Source organism: Molossus molossus, unplaced genomic scaffold (assembly GCF_014108415.1).
Source record: "Molossus molossus isolate mMolMol1 unplaced genomic scaffold, mMolMol1.p scaffold_m16_p_6, whole genome shotgun sequence".
Classification (NCBI taxonomy): Eukaryota; Metazoa; Chordata; class Mammalia; order Chiroptera; family Molossidae; genus Molossus; species Molossus molossus.
This window is the reverse complement of record NW_023425399.1, coordinates 62,731,164-62,754,549: the sequence shown is the minus strand read 5'-3', so window position 1 is coordinate 62,754,549 and position 23,386 is coordinate 62,731,164. Positions and strand designations below refer to the sequence as shown.

General features: G+C 38.9%; 1 protein-coding gene across 2 annotated transcripts in view; it reads left to right on the top strand.

Annotated features, from left to right (window-relative positions):
• Positions 1 to 23,386, top strand: part of RAB31 (RAB31, member RAS oncogene family) — a 179,734-nt gene that overhangs the window by 71,133 nt on the left and 85,215 nt on the right. For both annotated transcript variants that reach the window (XM_036244351.1, XM_036244350.1), the window contains exons 2-3: positions 1,268 to 1,347; positions 10,242 to 10,323. In XM_036244351.1, the coding sequence (XP_036100244.1) occupies positions 1,268 to 1,347; positions 10,242 to 10,323 (162 nt within the window). The remainder of the gene's footprint in view (positions 1 to 1,267; positions 1,348 to 10,241; positions 10,324 to 23,386) is intronic.

Here is a 23,386-nt window from a genome sequence, read left to right as displayed (position 1 = left end):
TCTGTCTGGTGCAGGTTTCCTGGAGTGTCATCTTCCCATGAGGAGGCCCTGTCCTCTGGTATGTGGCTTGGGGTGCTAAGGATATGTTTGTGTGAACCTTTCACTGACCCTAATTTCAGCTTGCTCCTTCAGTTCTTGATATATTTGGGATCTGTGGCATGAATTGACTTGCTTCTTATTAGCTTTTCTCCCTCAGGCGCTTAAGGCTCCAACTCTTCTTTCTTAGTGACCATTTGGCCAAGTGCTTTTCATAGACATCACTTGTCTGGTGTTTTCTCTCCTGTCTCTTTGACCTTGTATATTTGTATATTTTATGCCTTTAACCATTTTTCAAAGATTTTAGAAGGCAGTGGATAGAAATACATGTATTTGATTTCCAACGTGTAAGTAGACCTCTATCCTAATTTGTTTAAACTTGTTTAATAGAGAAAGAGCTGAGATGAGATTGTCATGTAATTAAGCAAAACTGGATATTATTATGCAAACATCAGATTCTATATAGAAAATGTTAGAAATACAGAAATTAGAGCCCTGGCCAAGTAGCTCAGTTGGTTAGCATGTTGTCCCGATACATCAAGGTTGTGGGTTCAATCCCCAGTCAGGGCACATATAAGAGTAACCAATGAATGCATAGAAAAGTGCAACAAAAAATAGATGTTTTTTTCTCTCTCTCAAAACCAATTTTAAAAAGCCTAAAAAAGAAAGAAATACAGAAATTAGATCTTACAGGTGATACCTAAGAAACACATTACACATTTTTTGAGCACTAAGTTTTGGAACAAAATACTGTCTCTACCAAAAAAAATGTGGTGCCAAAAAAACAAACAAAAAGCCCTGGCAGGTTTGGCTCAGCGGTTGGAGCGTTAGCCTACGGACCAGAGAGTTCCAGGTTTGGTTCCCGCTAAAGGCACATACCCCCAAAAAACAAAAACAAAAACAAAAAAAAATGTGGTGTGTTGCCAGTCTTCTCCAGAGTACTCTAAAAATTTACAGGTTTCTGGAAATATATGTATTATGGACATGCCAGTACTAATTTAATTATTGTATATATGTAGGACATGTTTTTAAAACTTACTTTTACCATACTTTTTTTTTTCTATGAAAGCAATACAATTTTATTGTAGAAATTATTGGTAAGAAACAGAAGAAAATATACTCCTCCCACCCTATTAACCAGAAATGACCTCTCCTGTCCTCTGGTTCTATGTTTATACTAGGTCATAATTGGCACCACTGGTCTTCATGGTGTGTCCTCATTCTTTTCCAGGACACCGGGGTTGGGAAATCAAGCATTGTGTGTCGATTTGTCCAGGATCACTTTGACCATAACATCAGCCCGACCATTGGGTAAGTTTCCTCTTCCTCCCCTTTATATTTCTTCCCTTCAAAGCACTCAGAGAGGTCACTTTGTGCCTAAGCCTTCAAGAAGTTTTATCCCAGCCAGTGAGAATCACTGTTAATGGTAAAGACTTTGACAGAAATTCAGTCACTTTTAATTTGTATGTCTGGGCTTACTGTTCTTGTCAGTGATTTTTTTCTTAGCTAACTATTGTCATGCTGCAGTCTAAGGCCATTTCCTTGATCTCAAAGAGCACTATTATAAAAATCATGCCAGCTTTCTTTCCAGATGGAAGATGAGACACAGGACAAATCCCCAAGGCTGTGCTGTAACTTGCCTGCCAGTAAACCTGGAAATGCTGTCCACTCACACAGCAGAGCTGGCTGCGTGGTTTGTGGGAGAGATTGATTTTCATTTTCTGGATTAATCAAATGTCAGCATTTCCGTTCTCATGCTTGGGGATGGAGGAGTGGATCGTTCACTTCTGGGACCCTGACCTTGGAATGTAGGCACATTTTCCTCTTTCCTATGGATTCTTTTGCCAGATGTGCTTCTTCTGTGTGTTTTGCAGGTGCTTGATTTTTCACTCTTTTAGAGCTTGGCTTCACATGTTTTTCTCCCTGAAGACAGCATGCTCCTTGCAAGGTTTCATTTTCCTCAGAAGGGAAACAATGCATGTATATATTTTGGGAATTCTATAGGATTGATAATGGGCAGTTGTCTCTATTTGTCGTAAGTGGAGAAAATTCATGGCAGGACATAAACAGATGCTCAAGAACAGTTGGTTGATAGGCCAGTGGTTGGAGAGGTGGAGTTGAGAAAAACCAGCATATTTTGTAGTTAAAAGTGCCTTAAAGAAACATGTTCATAAAAATATGTGTCAAGAACTGAAGGGTCTGCAAGGCCAACAAGTTAACTCTCCCAGTGTCATGGATGCTGGCAGAAGACACAGGGCTCCTGGGTCAGAGACAAGGGAAATAGAAGTTGCTGAAGTATTGTTTTGCATTGGTTCCCTAACCTCCAATTTCCCATAGGGTGATGAAAAGAGGATCAAGTAACACTCCACATGCAGTATCTTGTATTAATAGGAGAGGAACCCCCAAGTTAGGGAGCCCAAATCTTTTGCAGTGGGCAGTAAGCATATCTGTGCTTTGCTCTGAAGGGTGACCTTATCTTCCCCTTCCAAGGCTATTTGCTATACAGACATCCTTGAAAACATAGTCTGGGAAAAAGACTGCCTCTGCTTGCAAAAGACCCATGGAGAATTGTCTCCCAACATAGTCACTTCTGTAGATTGGGGACAGTTTTATAGAGGAAATTCTTTTCACTCTTCTCTTTGATGTACTTTTTTTTCTCCTTAGTCTGCTAGTTCGTTTTTCTTGATAATAAAAGTAAGACCCATAAGAACAATTAACTCTAAAGTGTGTTTCGGCAAGAGAGACTTTAATCGTCTACATTTTAAACTTAAAAAAAAAAATAAACAAATCTGAATTTCTTTTGTAATGATTTTTTTTTTTTTAATCCTCATCCGAGGACATTTTTCCATTTTTTGTACAGACAGAGTAGGAGGGAGAGAGAGGAAAAGAGAGAGAGAGGGAAACATCGATGTGAAAGGGACACATCGAGTGGCTGCCACCCGCACGACAACCAGGGCCGGGGACAAACTGCAACCGAGGTACATGCCCCTAGCGGGAACCGAACCCGGGTCTCTACGGACCGCAGGTGGACGCTCTAACCACTGAGCCAAACCGGCCAGGGCTTGTAATGACTTTTTAAAAAATGAAAATGCAGTGCATTCTCCTACCACAAGTATGGTAAGTGTTAAATGTAACTGTTAGGTTTAGGTATAAACATCATTAAGCCTATACAAAGTATATCATTTTGGTGACAGTCTCTTGGTCAAAGCAAGCCATAATGCTTTGGGGAAATAAACTCCACTTCATGGTGGGAGGGGCAGCCTGAGGAAGCCTCCCCGCCCCAATGGATCATTGGTAACCAATCAAGTACTGTTCACAGTGCTTTGTCTAACAAATGCATTATAGTTTTGGGTTTTAAAAAAATTATGTATTATATGGAAACTCTCTGTACTTCTCAATTTTTCTGTAAGACTAAAACTTTTCTAAAAAAGAGTCTGTGTATTAACTAAAAAAGTATTTATCTTTAAATTATAATGTTCATTATGAAAAGTTCAGACCATACATAAATATCTAAAAACAAAAATGCTATCTCACACTCTACCTAACATGCTATAGCATGCATTCTATCCATGTAGGTCTTCCTTATTCTTTTTCATGAACACTGATTTCTTGGAAGATGGTGTATAAGAATACTTTAAATGCTATCTGTGTATTTGCTTGACAGAGTCAAGATTAAAGTTTAATTTTTCTGATTATAAAAGTTCATGTGCGCTCTGGCCGATGTGGCTCAGTTGGCTGGAGCATTGCCCCATAAACTGAAAGATTGTGGGTTTGATTCTTGGTCAGGGCATGTATGGGAGGGGAGGTGGCTGGTTGAAATTCTCTCTCACATTGATGTGTGTGTGTTTTTTCTCTTTTTCTTCCTTCTCTCTCTAAAAATCAATAAATATATTGTTGGGTGAGGATTTAAAAACAAAAGTTCATGTTCACTCTAAAAAGCTAAAATACACATTACTTATAAAATAGAAATCATAATCACAATATGTATAGTTTTATGTCCTATTTTCTACTAAATATATTTCATACATGTTCCTATATTACATAATCATCAAAAAACTTGATGAAAATATTTTTTCTGATTATATACTCATCATAAAAATTGAAAATGAAGTAAACCATGAGGAGAAATATAAAAATTACACATGATCTGCCTCCTAGAATAACTATTGTAAACATTGGGCATATTTTCTTCCAGTCTTTTTCCTGTGTACTGTATATATTAAATATTTTTTCATTCAACATTATATTGTGAATTCTGTGCTATTTTTAATGACTATTTTTTTATTTAAGGCATTTAGATATTTTAAAATATTATAAATAATGTTATGGTGTATATCCTTGGGCATAAATATTTACATGTACCTCTTTATTCATTGGGTTAAATTTGTAGCAATGGTTATTTAGTCAAAGAATAAGAACATATATGAAGTTATTGATAGCTATTGCCAAATTGTTTTTCAGAAAGGCTGTCCTTATTTTTGTATGTACTCAACCAGCTTTAGGTGTGATTTAGAAAATTTTTGTATATATGATTTGAATTTTTTTTTCCTGTAAACTTCAAACTTAGACATTTCTCATACCTTAACATTTCTTCATAAACACAATTTTAAATGATAGTAGTAGTAAATTTTGTGGCATTCTGCTTTCTATCTATGTCATTTTTCACTTTTTTTTTGGAGTCACAATTAAGTTCAGCTCCACCATACTTTGTCTTGTTTTATTACTATTTTTTTTTTTCCTCTGTTGATTTCTAAATAGAGTGGAGGGGAGGGAGAGAGAGAAAGAGGGAAACATCAGTGTGAGAGAGACACATTGATTGGTTGCCTCCCCCACAATCCCAGCTGGGGCTAAGGATCAAACCTGAAACCCAGATTCATGCCCTTGACTGGAAATTGAACCCACAACCCCTCAGTCCGCAGGCCAGTGCTCTAACCGCTAAGCCAAACCAGCCAGGCTCAGCTCCACCATTCCGATTTGTTGCATTTTTCTGATATAGTTTATTTTCCCAATTTTAAAATTGCTCAGAATTTCTCCTCTCTCCTGAGATTTTGTGAAGATGTTTCCAAACCACAGTTTCAGAAAAATAAAGCTGGCAGGAACGAACAAATATGTGGAAGATGACATAAATGGAATACTTTAAAAAAATTGTATGCTTATCCCTCAGCTGGTAGATTTGGTGGGCTGGCAATCTGGCTTATATAGGTGTGTTTTGTTTAGCCTGCTTTAAAAAATTTTAAGCCAGTAATGAAAAATCAGGAGATTTTTACCTAATAAACTTGCACTTCTGGCTTCTATTCTAAATCAGTAGGCTTGGAGCACGTGCTCATCTGGCAGAAGCCAGGTGGACCTGAGCCATAGGCGCTCCCTGTGGGTAGACAACCTCCCACTGCTCCATGTTGTCCCCCTATTATTATTATTGCTACTATTTTATTTATTTATTTATTTTTATCCTCACCCGAGGACATTTTTCCATTTTTTGTTCAGTTAGAGTGAGAGGGAGGGAGGGAGGGAGGGAGGAAGAGAGAGAGAGAGAGAGAGAGAGAGAAACATCGATGTGAAAAGGACACATCGAGTGACTGCCTCCCACAAGACCCCCACCAGGGCTGGGGATGAATTGCAACCAAGGTATATGCCCTTAGCAGGAACCGAACCCGGGTCTCTCCGGACCGCAGGCCAACACTCTAACTGCTGAGCCAAACCGGCCAGGGCGCTACCATTATTTTTATCAGTATTACTTTTATGCCTAGCTCACCTTGTTCATTTATATGTCCTACTTTGTCCCATAGACACTTCAGTTCATGTCCCTGGCATAAGAGCCTTTTTGTCAGTAACCCTGCTGGCCCCAAGGAACAGAGCAGCTAGGTGATTTGTTTAGGTGAGCAGTAAACTTGTGACTCAAACCAAGTGAGTCCACTTTTAAAATCTACCCTTGTTCTTCCCACTGAGATCACATTCTCATTGGGAAAAGGCTGTAGGCTATGCAATATCATTGTCTTAGCATTGGAAGAGTTAATTCTTATCAGCTCCTGTGACTGAAAAATCTTGGCTCTGTTATTTAAGCAGATTGTGTCGACATCTTGAACGTGTGTGTGTGTGTGTGTGTGTATCTCCCTTTCTGTTTTAACATTTACAAGGAAATTGGGTTACTTTTCTGCCAGATTTTGGTTCCCACAGATAATGAAGTCAGTTCAGCGTTGCCAGTGCTCCTTCTCTATCACCTGAGCTTCTTAAGATTGAAAGCTAGCAAAGAGTCTGAAAAAAACCCAAACAACCAAAACATTATTGATCAGTCTTCATTCCAGATATTGATAGTCTTTTTCCTAGTGGCAAGAAATCAGAGACATGCAAGTGTATATACATGAGCATGTGTGTACATATGTGTGTGTATTTGTAGATATGTATATATGTATATATGTGTGTGTATTTGTAGATATGTGTATATACATGCGTACACACACACACACACACACACACACACATATGATAGGCATATTACTGTTACTAAAGCTGTTCCTCAGGAGCTTACTGTGTATCAAGGGGAAATTTCACAGATGTCGTTTCTTCATTTGATCCTACAATAGCCCTCTAGGTCATATAGAGTAGATATTGGTCCTATTTCACAGATAAGGAAACTGAGGGACTTTCTAAGTGCTCATTCCACTCAGACTGGCAATGAGGGGCCTTTGCATTCTTTCCTTACTTTGCCTTTAGATTCTTCTTTGACCAGGGTCATTGTGGTCTTTTGGGTCTCAGAAGCCCCTACTGCCCCAATCTGTAAAGTGAAGAGATTGGCCTGGATAGTTCAAGTTTCTTTTTTTTTTTTTTTCCCAGCTCTAAAAGTCTATGATTCTGAGATTTTAAAGGTATGAACTTAGTTTTCCAAGTCTGGGAACTTTTAAAGGATAGGATTGATGTAGCATTTATTCTGTTGCCTAGAGCATATTGAGGAATGAATGCAAATCTGTCTTACATCAGAATAAAAACAAAAATAAACACAAAAACAAAATATTGATATAGCTGTCTACATAAAGGTTTAAAAAGAAAAAAGTCCATAAATAAAGTTAAAGAGCAAAGATTAAACTGAAAAAAATATTTTTTAAGTATACTATTATAAATGTTAGTATAAAATACTAAAAAAGTACATAAGAAAAGGATGAACACCCCAACTCAAAAGGTCACGAACTAAATATTTACAAAAGAAAAATACAAGTGAATAATAAACACTGAAATGATGTTCAAACTTCTAATAAGCATAATAAAAATAGGACTTAGATACATTTTCTACCTGTCATACTGGAAAAGATTTGAAGGATTAGTATTGATTGGAGAGAAGGTGGTCTCATACATTACCATGGACGTGTAGGTTGGTACGACCCATAGTTTGGTGACTGTAGCAAAGTCAAATGTGTCTACTTCTAAGAATTAACTCCAAAGAATTGGCTGTATAAGGATAGTTTACAAGGATATTAATTTAATTATTGTCATAATAATGAAGAGAGGTGACCAAAATGTCTATCAATGGAGTAGTGAGTAAATTTATAACATAGTGTATATTATGCAGTCATTTTAGATGATGTTCATCTGTATTTATAGAAATGGAAAGATGTTCATGAGATATAAAGTAAAGAAAAAATAACATTTATGTAGAGTATAATCAATTTTGGGGGGTAAAAGTTGTCTAATTTGGAAAGACATATACCAACTTAGTATAATGATTGTGACTAGATGATGAAATGGACAATTGATTTTTTAAAAATCTTTATTGTTGAAAGTATTACAGATGTCCCCCAAGCCCCCATTGATGGACAATTGATTTTTATTGTCTTTATTTTCATTTTTTGAATTTCTTTTTTGTGAAGTACATATATTGCTTATATAATGGGAAAAGTAATAAAGATATTTTCATTTTTGAATTGTATTTGCTCTTAATCAATAGTTTGGGATGTATATCTTGAGCACTTTTAAAGAAATGAAATGTCATGGGACAGAAGTCATTTTGTTAATATTTCAGCATATCACATAAGAAAAATACTTAGAGTATCTATTTAGCGCAATTGTGCATCAATAATTAGAACTCTCTCTTAATACTTGGTATGTATATGTATGTTGTGGGACGAGTGCAGGAATTGCAGGCACATATACTTTTCTTCTTGGGACTTCTGTAGTTTGTCTTAGAGTAAAGTAGTAGAAGTCGAGGAAATATTACTGAACTGAATGCTGAGTGTGCTGGCCTGGGTAGGCTGCTGGCTCATATGAAAGTGAAGGAAGACATCCTGACCCTTTACCCCTAAAAACTCTAATATGCATCTCCTAAGAATAAGAACATAATCTTACCTAAGAATAAGAACATTATTCATATCTAGAAAATTAATTTTGATTCAATGATAATATCTGACATATAGTCTAAATTTAAATTGCTCCAATTGTCCTCAAAATATCTTTTAAAGCTGTTTTCCTCCTAATCCAGGATCTACTCAAGATCCATATAGTGAGTGCATTTGGGTTTTTTATTGCTTTCTTCTTTCTTAATCTAGATTCTAGAACAATCTCCCTGCCTTTTGTTTTATATGCTTTTCATAACATTGACTTATTTGAAGCATTCAGGCCAGTTACCTTATAAAATGTTCCACATCCTAGATTTGCCTGATTGTTTCCTCATGGTTACATTCAGATTAAACATTTTTTTGGCTGGAACGCTGCATAGCAGATGTATGCACTTCTTATTCCATCACATCAGGAGGCTTCTCATGTCTGCTTGTCCTACTATTGGGGATGCTTGCTGTTTTTTAATGAAGGGGAAGCATTATCTTACACACAAAAAAGTCAAGGGTATTAAGAATTTTTTGTATTAGATTTTTACATGTTTCACGAGCACAAAGAAAAGGCTTATTAAGAGAAAATATGCAAAAAGAGAAAAACTCAGGGACACGAACAACAGTGTGGTGACTGGGGGGTGGAGGTGGAGAGGGTATGGGGGATAAATGGTGGTGAAAAAAATAATAAAATAATGAACATAAAAATAGATTTAAATTAAATAAAACTATAAATACTGAAAATTTTAAAAAAGAGAAAATATGCAAAAAAGAAAATACCAAGTGTTTCATTATCTACTGAGAATTTCAAATTCTTCCTTTTTTTTTTTGTTGAGAAAGCATTACTATTTGTTAAGCTACCTGTTTTTACGCCTCATTTATGTAAGTAGGATGTGAGTTAGATAGTATTCTTTTTATTAATGCTAGTGTGGGATTCATAGCCTAGGTAAATATGTACAGCAATTTAAAAAATATTTTTATTGTTTTTTTTTTTTGTTTGTTTGTTTTTTAAGAGAGAGGGAGACAGAGAGAGAGAGAGAGAGGAAAAAAACATCAATTTGAGAGTGGGACATTGATTGGCTGCCTTCTGCATGCCCCCTCCTGGGGATCGAGCCCACAACCCAGGCACTTGTCCTGACTGGGAATCGAACTAACAGCCTTTTGGTGCATGGGACAACGCCCAACCAACTGATCCACATAGGCCAGGGCAAGGCGATTTTTTACTTGAGGCATTTTAGGGCTCAAACTGCAAAATGCCCAAATACCAGCTGTCTTTTCCACTCTTAATTGTTATAATGATATGTTTTTATTTTTAGGTATTTATTTTTAATATGTATTTATTGATTTTTGAGAGAGAGAGGAAGGGAGAGTGAGTTAGAAACATCTATGTGAGAGAGAAACATTGATCAGCTGCCTCCTGCATACCCCCTACTGGGGATCAAGCCCAAAACCCAGGTATGTGCCCTGACTGGGAATCGAACTGGGATCTCTCATTCCATGGGACAACACTCAATCCACCGAGCCACACTGCCTGGGCTATAATGATAAGTTTTTAAAATCTACAGTTTCATTTTCTTTCCTGATTTTGGGCATATTATCTTAGAATAACTGAAGATAAATGTTTGTTGAAACAGTGTTTTGAATGCATTCTTTGCCTTTCTCCCCACTTCTAAACCTCCAGTTGGACTAACAGAAAATGCAAAGTATTTTCTTTTGGGTGACAGAACCCTAACAATCCTTCTTTCCTTTTAGTGGCCCCCCCAAGGACAAGGATGATGCTGGGAGCTTTTGGAGTCCTGCTGAGGCATAACATTAACTTGTTTGAGACAGACATCTTTATGAAGATTGTAGAGGATAATTGGTAATGTGGAGATGTTGATTTTGTTTTTTCAGGGCGTCTTTTATGACCAAAACTGTGCCTTGTGGAAATGAACTTCATAAGTTCCTCATCTGGGATACTGCTGGTCAGGAACGGGTAAGGATACATTGTTGTTGGCTTTCTAAGAAAAATACTAAGTTTACTTTCTGAAGTTTTCTTTGTATTTGGCAAGACTCTAGTGGTTGCAAGTGACAGAAACCCAGCTTGAAGTGATTTATGCAAAAAAAGGAAATGCACTCTTTAGCTATGAGAAAAATGTAAGAGTGGGTGCCTAAGGCAGGGCTGAGTTCAAGTCCTTCAGATGTGTGGTCAAGACATCCAACTCAATTCCTTTTCTTTGCTGGCTTACCTCTAGATTGGCTTCATTAGGCAGACCCTTTTCTTTCCTTCTCTAAGGGGTAAGCAACTCTAGGCCTGCATTCTACCACCTTAGCAACCTAATGAAGGAAAGCACTTCTTTCCCATGAGTTGCATCCTGTATCTTGGCACCTGAGGGTTCTCTTTGGTCATTTGGGTCATGTGCTCCCTCTTGAAATGGATGCTGTACAAAGTTTGGTCGATTTGGCACTCCTACTGGTAGTGCCAGGTAATATATTTACCCCAGAGCTATCAGCTGAATCACATTGGCTGGAAGTCAGGCAGGCTTTGTTCCCCAAAGAAGGTCTGGGCTTTCTTACTGGAAAATGGGGAAATGGACATTAGGTTACCTGAAATAGTAGATGACTTCTCTCTTATTCTTAATTCTTTTTATTTGCTGGAAATACTTATGGAGAAGAATTTTTATTTAAGAAGCTCATGTCTTTATATTTTAAAAAGTGAAATAATGCATACTAATAGACTATGTTTATAACGGAATTAGTGTAACAACTAGAGTGCATATTATCAAAGTTGAAAGGGGTGGTCAGATTAAATGAAGCACAAAGATAACCAATACCTTGTCTTAACAGAATTTTCAGCCTGATTAAAATTTTCATCAAAGCAAATAATTATGGAGTAAGATAGGTTGAACTTTCCCTTGTCTGATCCAAACACAAAGGTCACCTTCTCTACCTATCCCATTTTAAATGTCAATACTTCCTCCTTTCCCCTCCCTCTGAAGCCCTTACCACCTTCTAATATACTATTTAATTCACTTACTTTTTGTTTTGTTTTTTTGTTGTTAATCCTCACCTGAGGATATTTTTCAATTGATTTTTAGATAGAGTGGAAAGGAGGGAGGGAGAGAGAGAGACACAGACAGACAGAAATATCGATGTGAGAGAGACACATCGATTGATTGCCTCCTGCACCATCCCGACCAGGACTGGGGGTCGAACCCACAACCGAGGTACATGCCCTTGACTGGGAATCGAACCCTTTACCCTCTGGTACACAGGTCAACTCTCTAACTGCTGAGCCAAACTGGCCAGGGTTATTCTATTTATTTTTTATTTTTATTTTTATGTATATATTTTTATCCTCACTTGAGGATATGTTTTTTTATTGACTTTAGAGAGAGAGGAAGAGAGCGAGAAATAGAGAGAGAGAGAGAGAGAGAGAGAGAGAGAGAGATGAGATGAAAGAGATGAGAGAGAAACATCAATTGGTTGCCTCCCATACATGCCCCAACCTGGGATTTGACCTGCAACTTAGGTATATACCCTGACCTCGTGAATCAAACCCACAACCTTTTGGTGTACAGACAACATTCCAACCAACTGAGCCACCCACGCACCAGGGCAATTATTGTTTATTACCTTTCTCCCTCAAAGGAAGAGAATCCAGGGTTCAGGACAACCCATTATTTTCATTATCAGCTCCCAGCAAATCAAGTGTGTATTTATATAATTTTCATTTTGTATAAATTTTCATGTTATTTCCCAGCGTTTGTAGATTATTTTCTTTAAATTAGGACACATCTGCTGAAAATGCTAACCTCATTAGTATGCCTTCTATTTTGCTGCTGAATTAAGAGGACAGACTTACATACATGAAGCTACTTACGGCCTGAAGCACCTCTTTACCTCTGTTAGTCCGCTGTGCATGCTGACTCCTGAAATGAGGGGGGAGGATTGAAGAAAAAATGTCTTCTTAGGGACCTCTTTTTTTATTTTAACGTACTTTTGTGTTCTTTGTAGTTGTTCTGCTAGTTTTTTTGTTTTTGGTTGTTATTTAAACGTAAGCAGTGGAGTTTTCTTGCTCCTCTTTTAACTTTTGGGCATGAAATAGTTGCTTTTGCAGCTGCTTTTAATGAGTGTAATAAGTCAATTTTACAAATAGCTGGTTTAATATTAGCAGTACTGCTGCCTCTACTACTGGCTGGTGTGCCCTGAGGGCTTGCTGTGTTTCTTGCTCTGTTTTGAATGCCTCAGTACTAATGCATTTAGTCCTTCACAGCACTGAGGTAGGGACTGTTTTTATCCCCATTTACAGGTGAGGTCACAGAGGCATAGAGAGGTTAAGTAACTTGCTCAAAATTACACAGTCGATAAGGTATAAAGTTGAAATTTGAATCCAGTAGTCTGGGCCCTGAGATTTATAGTTTTGTTCTGATAGAAAAACCACACAAAAGCCATACATTTGAAAGTAAACTTATCCAAAATTTCACTACCCAGATGCTCCCATTCTTGACATTAGATGATCATTCTTCAGGTATCTCACGGTGTGTGTGTTGACATTACATGTCAGTGGGATCATGATTCTTTATAACCTGCTGTTTTCATTTGATAATACCATGTTTCTACAGGGAGATTTCTGTATGATGTATGCAGAGTATTCAATATTTACCTACCTATTCTAATATAATATTTAAGAGGTTGACTGCTTTTGATGAATTTGGTACTCTAAAGTGAGTATTGTGTTTTGTAGTTCGGCCCACTTACTATCTCAAAGCTAAACAGCATTGGGATTTTTTTATATGATGGTACTTCTAATTATTGTAATTGCTTTCCCTCACATTTGACTATTAGAGGTTATAGACATCTGTGACTATATTGCTATGTCTGTACTTTTATTTATTTATTTTTAAATGTATCTTTATTGTTGAATGTATGACAGATGTCCCTCTTTTTTTCCCCCTTGACCCCCTCCTCCTCATTCCCGCCCCCTCCCATCCCCTTCCACACACTATTGTCTGTGTCTGTTGGTTATGCATATATGCATATAGTTCTTTGATTTCTCTTTTCTTGCCCCACCTCCCCCCCCTTCCCTTTGAGGTTTGTCAGTCTACCAACCAATTTATACTTTTTAAAAAAATTCTCACCCAAGGATATTTTTCTATTTATCTTCAGACAGGGTGGGAGGGAGAGAGGGGGAGAGAAAGGGAGAGAGAGAGAAACATCAACGTGAGAGGGACACATCAACTGATTGTCTCCCATAGGATCCTGACTAGGTCCGGGGACGAACCTAAATCGAGGTTCGTGCTCTTGGCCGGAATCAAACCCGAAACTCCTTGGTCCACGGGCTGACACTCTACCACTGAGCCAAACTTGCAAGGGCCCAATTTGTGCTTCTTAATCCCTTCATCTTTTTCATCCATTTCCAACCTCCTCCCATCTGGCAACCAACAAAAAGTTCTCTGTATCTATGAGTCTGTTTCTGTTCTGCTTGCTCATTTTGTTTGTAGATTCAATTGTTGATAGATATGTATTTATTGTCATTTTATTGTTCAGATTTTTTTATCTTCTTCAAGAAGACCTGTCAACGTTTCCTGTAATACTGGTTTAGTGGTGATGAACTCCTTTAGCTTTTTTTTGTCTTGGAATCTCTTTATATGGCCATCAATTCTAATGATAGCTTTGCAGGATAGAGTAATCTTGGTTGTAGGTCCTTTCTTTTCATCACTTGAAATATTTCTTGCCACTCCCTTGTGGCCTACAAAGTTTATTTTGAGAAATCAGCTGATAGTCTTATGGGAGCTCTGTTATAGGTAACTAACTGCTTTTCTCTTGCTGCTTTTAAGATTCTCTCTTTGTCTTTAACCTTTGGCATTTTGATGATGATGATGTGTCTTGGTGTGGACCTCTTTGGGTTCATCTTGGTTAGGACTCTCTGCTTCCTGGAGTTGTATGTCTGTTTCCTTCATCAAGTTAGGGAAGTTTTCTGTCATTGTTTCAAACAGGTTTTCAATTTCTTGCTCTCTTTCTTCTTCTGGCACTCCCATGATGCAAATGTTGGTGCAGTTGAAATTATCCCACAGTCTTCTTAGACTATCCTAATTTTTTTGGATTCTTTTTTCTTTTTGCTGTTCTGTTTGCGTGTTTTTTGCTTCCTCATATTCCTACTTCATGGTTTGTTTCTTGGTTTCACCTACTCTACTATTGAATCTGTGTAAATTATTCTTTATTTCAGTTAGTGCATCCTTTATTTGTGACTTTATCATGCTCTTGAGGTCCTCATTAAGTTCCTTGACATTCTCATGAAATTCCTTGAAATTCTTGCTAAGTTCATTGAGCATCTTTATAAGCAGTGTTTTGAACTCTGCATCGGTTAGATTGCTTGTCTCCATTTCATTTATTTCTTCTGGAGTTTTGCTCAGTTCTTTCATTTGGGTTATGTTTCTTTGTCTCCTCATTTTGGCTGCCTCCCCGTGTTGCTTTCTTTTTTTTCTTCTTCTCTTAAGACTTTTTTTTTTTTAATTAATTAATTTTTGTTACAGATGGTTCTCCTTTTTCCCCCATTGACCCTCCTCCCCATCTCCCCCCCCCTGCCCACAGCTTAATTGTCTATGTCCATTTGTAATGCGTACATGCAAGTAAGTTCTTTGGTCTATCTCTTCCCTCCCCACATCACCCTCTTTTGAGGTTTGTCAGTCGCTACCCAACATCTATGTCTCCAGGTCCATTCTGTTCATCAGTTTGTTTTGTTCATTATATTCCATAAATAAGTGAGATCATATGATATTTGTCTTTCTCTGATTGGCTTATTTTACTTATTTATAGACTTTTTTTTTTGAGCAGTTGTAGGTTCACAACAAAATTGAGAGGAAGGTAAACATTTCCTTTATTCCCTTACCCCTGCCCTTCACACACATAGCCTCCCCCATTATCAACACACTCCACCAGACAGTAAGTTTGCTACAATGGATAAACCCATAATGACATGTCTTTGTGACCCAAAGTCCATAGTTTACATTAGGTTCACTCCCGGGGTTGTACATTCTGTGGGTTTGGACAAATATACCATGATGTGTACCCACCATGACAGTCTCACACAGGAATCTTTTCTTCTCTGTCCATTCATCCTGGTTTTTTATTTGCTAAATTGGGTAACCTATGAATTCCCACTTGGACTCTTAAATGACAGATCTTCTGAGCCACTAGCTACTAGTTGACTTTTATTTTGTTACATCAGCACCACTGAGAGCTTCATTAATCCACAGACCAGAAGCCCTACACTCTGTTTCTGACTTGGTAGTTGTAGGGTGTGGTAAGAGCATCTGAATTGTAAGATGAACTGAGTTTCAGGATAGGTTTCTAAAGACCTTGGATTGCCAAGTTGCACACGATTTCTGCTGTCATTCACGCAGTGCTTTAATACGGTACATTGGTCACAAGGGAGGATGGACTTGATCCAGGGAAATGAACTGAGGCTGGGACTTGATTGACATTTCCTTGGCATTCACATGTACTGCTGTTCCAGCGCCCCCTCCAGGACAGCACATTGCATGTAGTTGTCCTTGTCTCCTCAGGCTTCTCTTGGTGCTGTGACTGTTGCTCAGATTTTCTCTATTTTTGATGACCTGAGCCCTGTCCGGTGGGGCTCAGTTGGTTGGACGTCCTCCCGTGCACTGAAAAGTTGCAGGTTGGATTCCCAGTCAGGGCACAAGCCGGTTTAGGACTCAATCCCCAGTAGAGGGCGTGCAGGAGGGGACCTATCAGTGTTTCACTCTCACATCGCTGTCTCTCTCGCTCTCAAAATCAATAAACTATTTAAAAAACGGTCATTTACCCGAGAATCAACATTTTTACAAACTACCAGGTGACGCCATTGCTTCTGGTCTGGGGATATTTCCAGAATGTTTGATGGGGTTTAGCTCATGGGCATGGCCCCGTCATCTTCAATGGTACCGGTATGTTTCTTCCCCTAGGGATGGCCCATTTACGATGTCCTCAGTTCTTTTCTTTTTCTTCTTCTTATTTTTAATTTCATTTTTGTTACAGATGTTTCTCCTTTTTTTCCTCATTGACACCCTCCTCCCCATCCCCCCCACTCCGTCCCCTGCTTTGTTGTCCATGTTCATTGGTTATGCGTACATGCATATAAGTTCTGTAGTTCATCTCCACCCCCCCCCCACCTCTTCTGAGGGTTGTCAGTCTATACCCTACTTCCATGTCTCTGGGTCTACCCTATTCCTCAGACTGTTATGTTCATTATATTCCACAAATAAGTGAAATCATATGGTATTTGTCTTTTCCTGCTTGGCTTGTTTCACTTAGGATAATACTTTCCAGATCCCTCCATGTAGTCTCAAAGGATAAGAGATCTTTCTTTCCTACAGCTGCATAGTACTCCATTGTGTATATGTAACACAGCTTTTTTATCCACTCATCTACTGATGGACACTTGGGCTGTTTCCAGATCTTAGCTATTGTAAATAGTGCTGATATGAACATGGGGGTATATGTATTCATTCTGATTGGTGTTTCAGGCTTCTTAGGGTATATTCTTAGGAGTGGGATCACTGGCTCAAATGGAAATTCAATTTTTAATTTGTTGAGGAAACACCATATTGTTTTCCATAGTGGCTGCACCAGTCTGCATTCCCACCAGCAGTGTACTAGAGTCCCCTTTTCTCCACACCCTTGTTAGCACTTGTTGTTTGATAATTTGTTGATGACAGCCACTCTGGCAGGTGTGAGGAGATACCTCATAGTTGTTTTAATTTGCATCTCTCTGATGATTAGTGATGATGGGCATTTTTTTCATATGTCTCTTAGCCATTTGTATGTCTTGTTTGGAGAGGCATCTTTTTAGGTCTTCTGCCCATTTTTTAATTGGGTTCTTTGTCTTCCTTTTGTTGAGTTGTATGCGTACTCTATATATTTTGGAAATTAAACCTTTATCTGATATATCATTGGCAATTATGCTCTCCCATACAGTGGGTAGCCTTTGCATTTTGATGATTGTTTCTTTTGCTGTGCAGAAGCTTTTTAGTTTCATGTAGTTCCATGTATTCATTTTCTCCTTTGTTTCTGTTGCCTTAGGTGATGTATCAGTGAAAATTCTACTGTGTATAATGTTTGAAATTTTGTTGCCTACATTTTCTTCTAGGATTTTTATGCATTCATAAGCCACATTTAAGTCTTTTATCCATTTGGAGTTTATTCTTCTGTATGGTGTTAAGTTGATGGTCTAGTTTCATTTTTTTGCATGTAGCTGTCCAGTTTTCCCAACACCATTTATTAAAGAGGCTGTCTTTACTCCACTGTATGCTCTTGCCACCTTTGTCAAATAGTAATTGAGCATATTGCTTTGGGTCCATTTCCGGGTTCTCTGTTCTGTTCCACTGGTCTATATGTCTGTTCTTGTGCCAGAACCAGGCTGCTTTGATTACAGTGGCTTTGTAGTATAACCTCTGAAATCTGGTAATGTGATCCCTCCAACTTTGTTCTTCTTTTTCAAGATTGCTGTGGCTATTCGAGGTCTTTTTTGGTTCCATATGAACTTTTGAATTATTTGTTCTAGTTCTGTGAAGTATGTCATTGATATTTTGATGGGGATTGCATTGAATTTATAGATTGCTTTGGGTAGTGTGGACATTTTAATGATAATGATTCTTCCAGTCCATGAACAAGGTATGTGCTTCCACTTTTTTATGTCTTCCTCTATTTTTTTTTTCAATGACCTGTAGTTTTCTGTGAATAGGTCCTTTATTTCTTTGGTTAAGTTTATTCCTAGGTATCTTAAATTTTTGCTGCGATGGTAAATGGGATTATTTTCTTAGTTTCTCTTTCTGTGAGTTCATCATTGGTGTAGAAGAATGCCATCAATTTCTTGATGTTAATTTTGTATCCTGCTACTTTGCCAAATTCATTTATTAAGTCTAGTAAATTTTTGATGGAGTCTTTGTGGTTTTCTACGTATCGTATGTCATCTGCGAATAATGACTGTTTCAATTCCTCCTTTCCCATTTGGATCCCTTTTATTTTTTCTTCCTGTCTGATTGCTGTGGCTAAGACTTCCAATACTATGTTAAATAAGAGTGACAAAAGTGGGCATCCTTGCTTGTTCCTGTTCTTAAGGGAAATGATTTTAATTTTTGCCCATTGAGTATGATGTTGGCTGTAGGTCTTTCATATATGGCCTTTATTATGTTGAGATATAATCCCTCTATTCCCAGATTGCTAAGCGTTTTTATCAGAAATGGGTGCTGGATTTTATTCAATGGTTTTTCAGCGTCTTTTGATATAATCATATGATTTTTATCTTTCATTTTGTTTATGTGGTGTATCACATTTATTGATTTGCAATATTGTACCAGCCTTGTATCCCTGGGATGAATCCCACTTGGTCATGGTGAATAATTTTTTTGATGTATTACTGGATTCGATTTGCTAGTATTTTGTTCAGGATTTTGGTGTCTATGTTCATCAGGGATATTGGTCTGTAGTTTACTTTCTTTGTAGTGTCTTTATCTGGTTTTGGAATTAGAATTATGCTGGCCTCATAAAATGAGTTTGGAAGCCTTCCTTCTTCTTGTATTTTTTGAAATAGTTTGAGGAGAATGGATATTAGTTCTTTAAATGTTTGGTAAAATCCCCCCGTGAAGCCATCCGGGCTTGGGCTTTTGTTTGCTGGGAGAGTCTTGATTAAGTCTTCAATTTCTTCTGTTGCTATTGGTCTGTTCAAGTTTTCAGTCTCTTTCCGGTTCAGTTTTGGAAGACAGTGTGTTTCTAGAAATTGGTGCATTTCTCTTAGATTGTCGAATTTGTAGTATTTTTTAGCAATCCATTGTATTTCTGTGGTGTCAGTTATTATTTCTCCTCTTTTATTTCTGATTTTGTGTATTTGGGTTCTCCCTCTTTGTTTCTTGGTGAGTCTAGCTAAGGGTCCATCAATCTTGTTTATCTTTTCAAAGAACCAGCTCTTTGTTTCATTGATTCTCTGAATTGGTTTTTTTTTGGGGGCCTTTATGTCGTTTATTTCTGCTCTGATCTTTACTATTTCTTTCCTTCTACTTGCTCTGGGGTTTTCTTTTTGTTTGCTTTCTAGTTCTTTACATTGTGAGGTGAGATATTCTGTTAGAAATTTTTCTTGTTTCTTGAGGTAGGCCTGTAGTGCTATGAACTTCCCACCCGGAACTGCTTTTGCTGCATCCCATAGATTTTGTGTTGTTGTGTGTTCATTTTCATTGGTTTCCAGGAAGTTTTTAATTTTTTTTTATCTCCATGGTAACGCATTCATTGTTCAATAACATGCTATTTAGCCTCCATGTTTTCAAATGTCTTTGCATGTTTTTGTTGCAGTTGATTTCTAGTTTCATGCCATTGTGATCTGAGAAGATGCTTGATATGATTTCAATCTTTTTGAACTTGTAGAGATTTAGTTTGTGTCCTAACATGGATCTATCTTTGAGAATGTTCCATGTGCACTTGAGAAGAATGTGAATTCTGCAGTTTTGGGGTGTAATTCTCTGTAGATATGTATTAAATCCATTTGGTCTAGAACTTCATTTAGAGTCTGTGATTCCTTGTTATTTTTTTGTCTAGAAAATCTATCCGGTGATGTCAGTGGGGTGTTGAAGTCCCCTGCTATGATTGTATTGCTGTTGATTTCTCCTTTGAAGTCCTCCAAAAGATTTTTAATATATGTTGGTGCTCCTAGATTGGGTGCATGTATGTTTACCAAGGTTATATCTTCCTGTTGGATAGATCTTTTCACTATTATGTAGTGGCCTTCTTTGTCTCTAGTTATAGTCTTCATTTTGAAATCTACTTTATCAGATATGAGTATTGCTACCCTATTTTTTTTTTTTTGCTTTCCATTTGCTTGAAAATTTTTTTTCCATCCCTTCATTTTCAACCTATGAGTCTTTTGTTGTGAGGTGGGTCTCTTGTAAACAACATATATGTGAGTCATGCCTTCTTATCCAGTCAGCTACTCTGTGTCTTTTTATTCATTCATCCACATTTATTCAGAGCATCCACATTTATGGTGATAATTGATATGTACTTACTTATTGCCTTTTTTTTTTTTAGTGTAGTTCCATATTTTTCTTCCTATTTCTTCTACTAATTACAGCAGTCCTTTTAGCACATCTTGCAGTGCTGGTTTGGTGTTAATATATTCCCTTAGGTTTTTTGTGTGTGTGTGTGTCTGGAAAGCTCTATATTTGACCTTCTATTTTGAACGGTAGCCTTGCTGGGTGGAGTAGTCTTGGATTCAGATCCTTGTTGTTCATGACCTTGATTACTTCATGCCACTCCCTTCTGGCCTGTAGTGTTTCTCTTGAGAAGTCAGCTGAGAGCCTTATGGGGTTTTCTTTGTAGGTAACCTGTTGCTGATCTCTTGCTGCCTTTAGGATTCTTTCTTTGTGTTTAAGTTTTGGCATTTTAATTACTATGTGTCTTGCTGTGGGCCTGTTTGGGTTCTTCTTACTTGGGGCTCTCTGTGCTTCTTGAACTTGAATGTTCTTCTTTCACCAAGTTAGGAAAGTTTTCTGTTATTATTTCTTCAAATATATTCTCTAATCCTTGCCCATTTTCTTCCTCTTTGGCGACTCCTATGATGCGAATGTTATTATGTTTCCAGTTGTCCCACAGTTCTCTTAAGCTACCTTTCTGTTTTTTAATCACTTTTTTCTTTTGGTTTTCTGATTGGTTGATTTCTTTCAACTGTATCTTGTAATTCACTGATCTGGTCCTCTGCTTCCTCTACTGTGCTGTTTAGTCCTTCAAATGTATTCTTTATTTCTGCTATATCATTCTTTATTTTCACTTGGTTGGTTTTCAGTGTTTTTATATCTTACTCATGTTGCTGATGTCCTTACTCATGCGGTTGAGCTTCCTCAAGGTCATGGCTCTGAACTCTACCTCTGATAATTTGCTTAGTTGCATTTCATTGATCTCATCTTCAACAGAGTTCTCTTGTTCTTTCATTTGGGATTTGTTTCTTTGTTTCACCATTTTGGCTATCTCAGTGGGTTTTGGAGCCTGCCAATTTTCCCTGTGGGTGTTGGTGTTCTGCTGTTTGTGGATCCCTCTATTGGGTTTGGATGAGCCTGGGTGGGCCCTTGTTAAACACCACTGTCAAGTCTTACTTTCCTGTGTAGATTTGCAAGCCCAAAAAAGGTTCAATTATCCTCTAGCTTTTTCCTGGTGGCTAGTAGTCTTAGTAACTCAGTGCCTTGGAATGTAGCCCTGGTGTTCTGCATAAGAGAATTTCCAGAGTGTGGGATAGATGCTGGTTATTAATGAACCTCAATTTGTATTACTGTGCCTCACCTGGGAAAGACTGAATCTCCGAGGCGGTCCTGGGGGGTGGAGGGGCTGCTACTTTTTTTTCACAGCTAGGGGAAGGAGCACACAGGCCACCGTCCTTTGTGGCCGCAACTCAGCAAAAACTCCAAGTGCCCTCCAAATCCCGGGTGTCCCCGCAGAGTTCCAGTGCAGTCTGCCCTCCCTCTGCTATAGCCCCCAGGTGAGTGGCTGTGGCTGTTTTAGTGCTCTGTCCTGGCTTCCTGGGCTGTGGAGTGGGCTTGGTCTTTATTCCCCAAGGGCACTGCTCACAGCTATGAGTGCTGCTGTCTGTGGGCTCCCAGCTCACCACCCTCTTGTGCCTCTGCAGATCCTACCAGTGTCCCTGGTTATATGGTCCTGTCCTGCTGCTTTTCTGTTGCTTTATTCTCAGGATTTGTCTTCATTTTAAATTCCCGTTTGGTCTTGGGAGATCGTCTGCATGCCTTGTATTCACTCCGCCTCCTTTTTCACATCCTTTAGGCCTATCTTGTGCACAGTTGGGTTGCACAGGCCTTTCTTGTGCCCCTACACCCCGCAGGTCCCATGGGTAACTGGATTGCACAGTCCCTCTGGGGACCTGGCTCTATGCCTATGTTATGGACTGCTGGGTCGCACAGGTCTGTCTGGTGCTTCAGCACTCCCACAGGCCCTGTGGGTAACTAGATTGCACAGTCCCTGCTGGTTCGCACAGTCCTGTCTGGTGCTTAAGCACCCCACACGCCTCGTGGGTAACTAGATCATGCAGTCCCGGCTGGGTGGCACAGGCCTCTCCGGTGCTTCAGCACCCCTCAGGTCCCGCGGGTTATTGGATGGCACAGTCCCTGCTGGATGGCATAGGCCTCTCTGGTGCCCCTGCACCCTGCAGTTCCAGCAGGCAGGCAGCTGGATCGAAGCGGTCTGTCTCAGGCTCGGGATTTCCACCGCACTTGTGAGGTACTGGACTGCACAGGCCTCTGTGGAGTCCCATGTCCTGTTGTTGGCGGCTGGGGAGTGCTGCTGCCCAGTGGGGCTCAACTTCTGCTCAGCTTTTGCTGTAGATTTTGGGCATGGGTCTCATCTGCTTCTCTGTGCTTCTGTTGCCTGGGGATGGATTTCTGCTCCCCAGCCTTTGTTGCTAGGGGTACATCTGGACTCTGATCAGGCTGCTACTATAGGGGATGGTTCTGGGTTCTGGGCTGTCCAGAGCTTCCATGATGACCGGCACCTTGGGAGCTCCACTACTGTGCACCATTCCGTGTTGACACAGAGTGTCCACTGGTCCTATGGTGCCAGGTGTGCTGGTGGGCTCAGTTTGCTGGGCCCTAGCCGCTCCCACTGCCTCCTCCCGGGGAAGACTCAGGATCTTCCAAAATAGTTGGACCTCCTCCAAGGTGGTGCAGGGAGAAGCGCCCTGAAGGGCCACTTGCTGCAGTAGCTGGCTCCTCCTGTCCACAGCACAGGAACTTTCCGCTCCACGGTTCTGCACTACTTGGGTTTGGTCGTCCACTTTCCTGTCCATTCACACTCTCTCACACACTCACCCTCCCTCTGGTCCTGCCCACCACCATCTTTCCCTCCTACTCTGTGTCTTTTGATTGGAGCACTTAATATGTTTACATTTAAGGTTATTATTGATATGTACTTATTTATTGCCATTTTTGTTTATTGTGGTTATATTTTTATTCCTATTTCTTCTACTAATTACAGCAGTCCTTTTAACATTTCTTGCAGTGCTGGTTTGA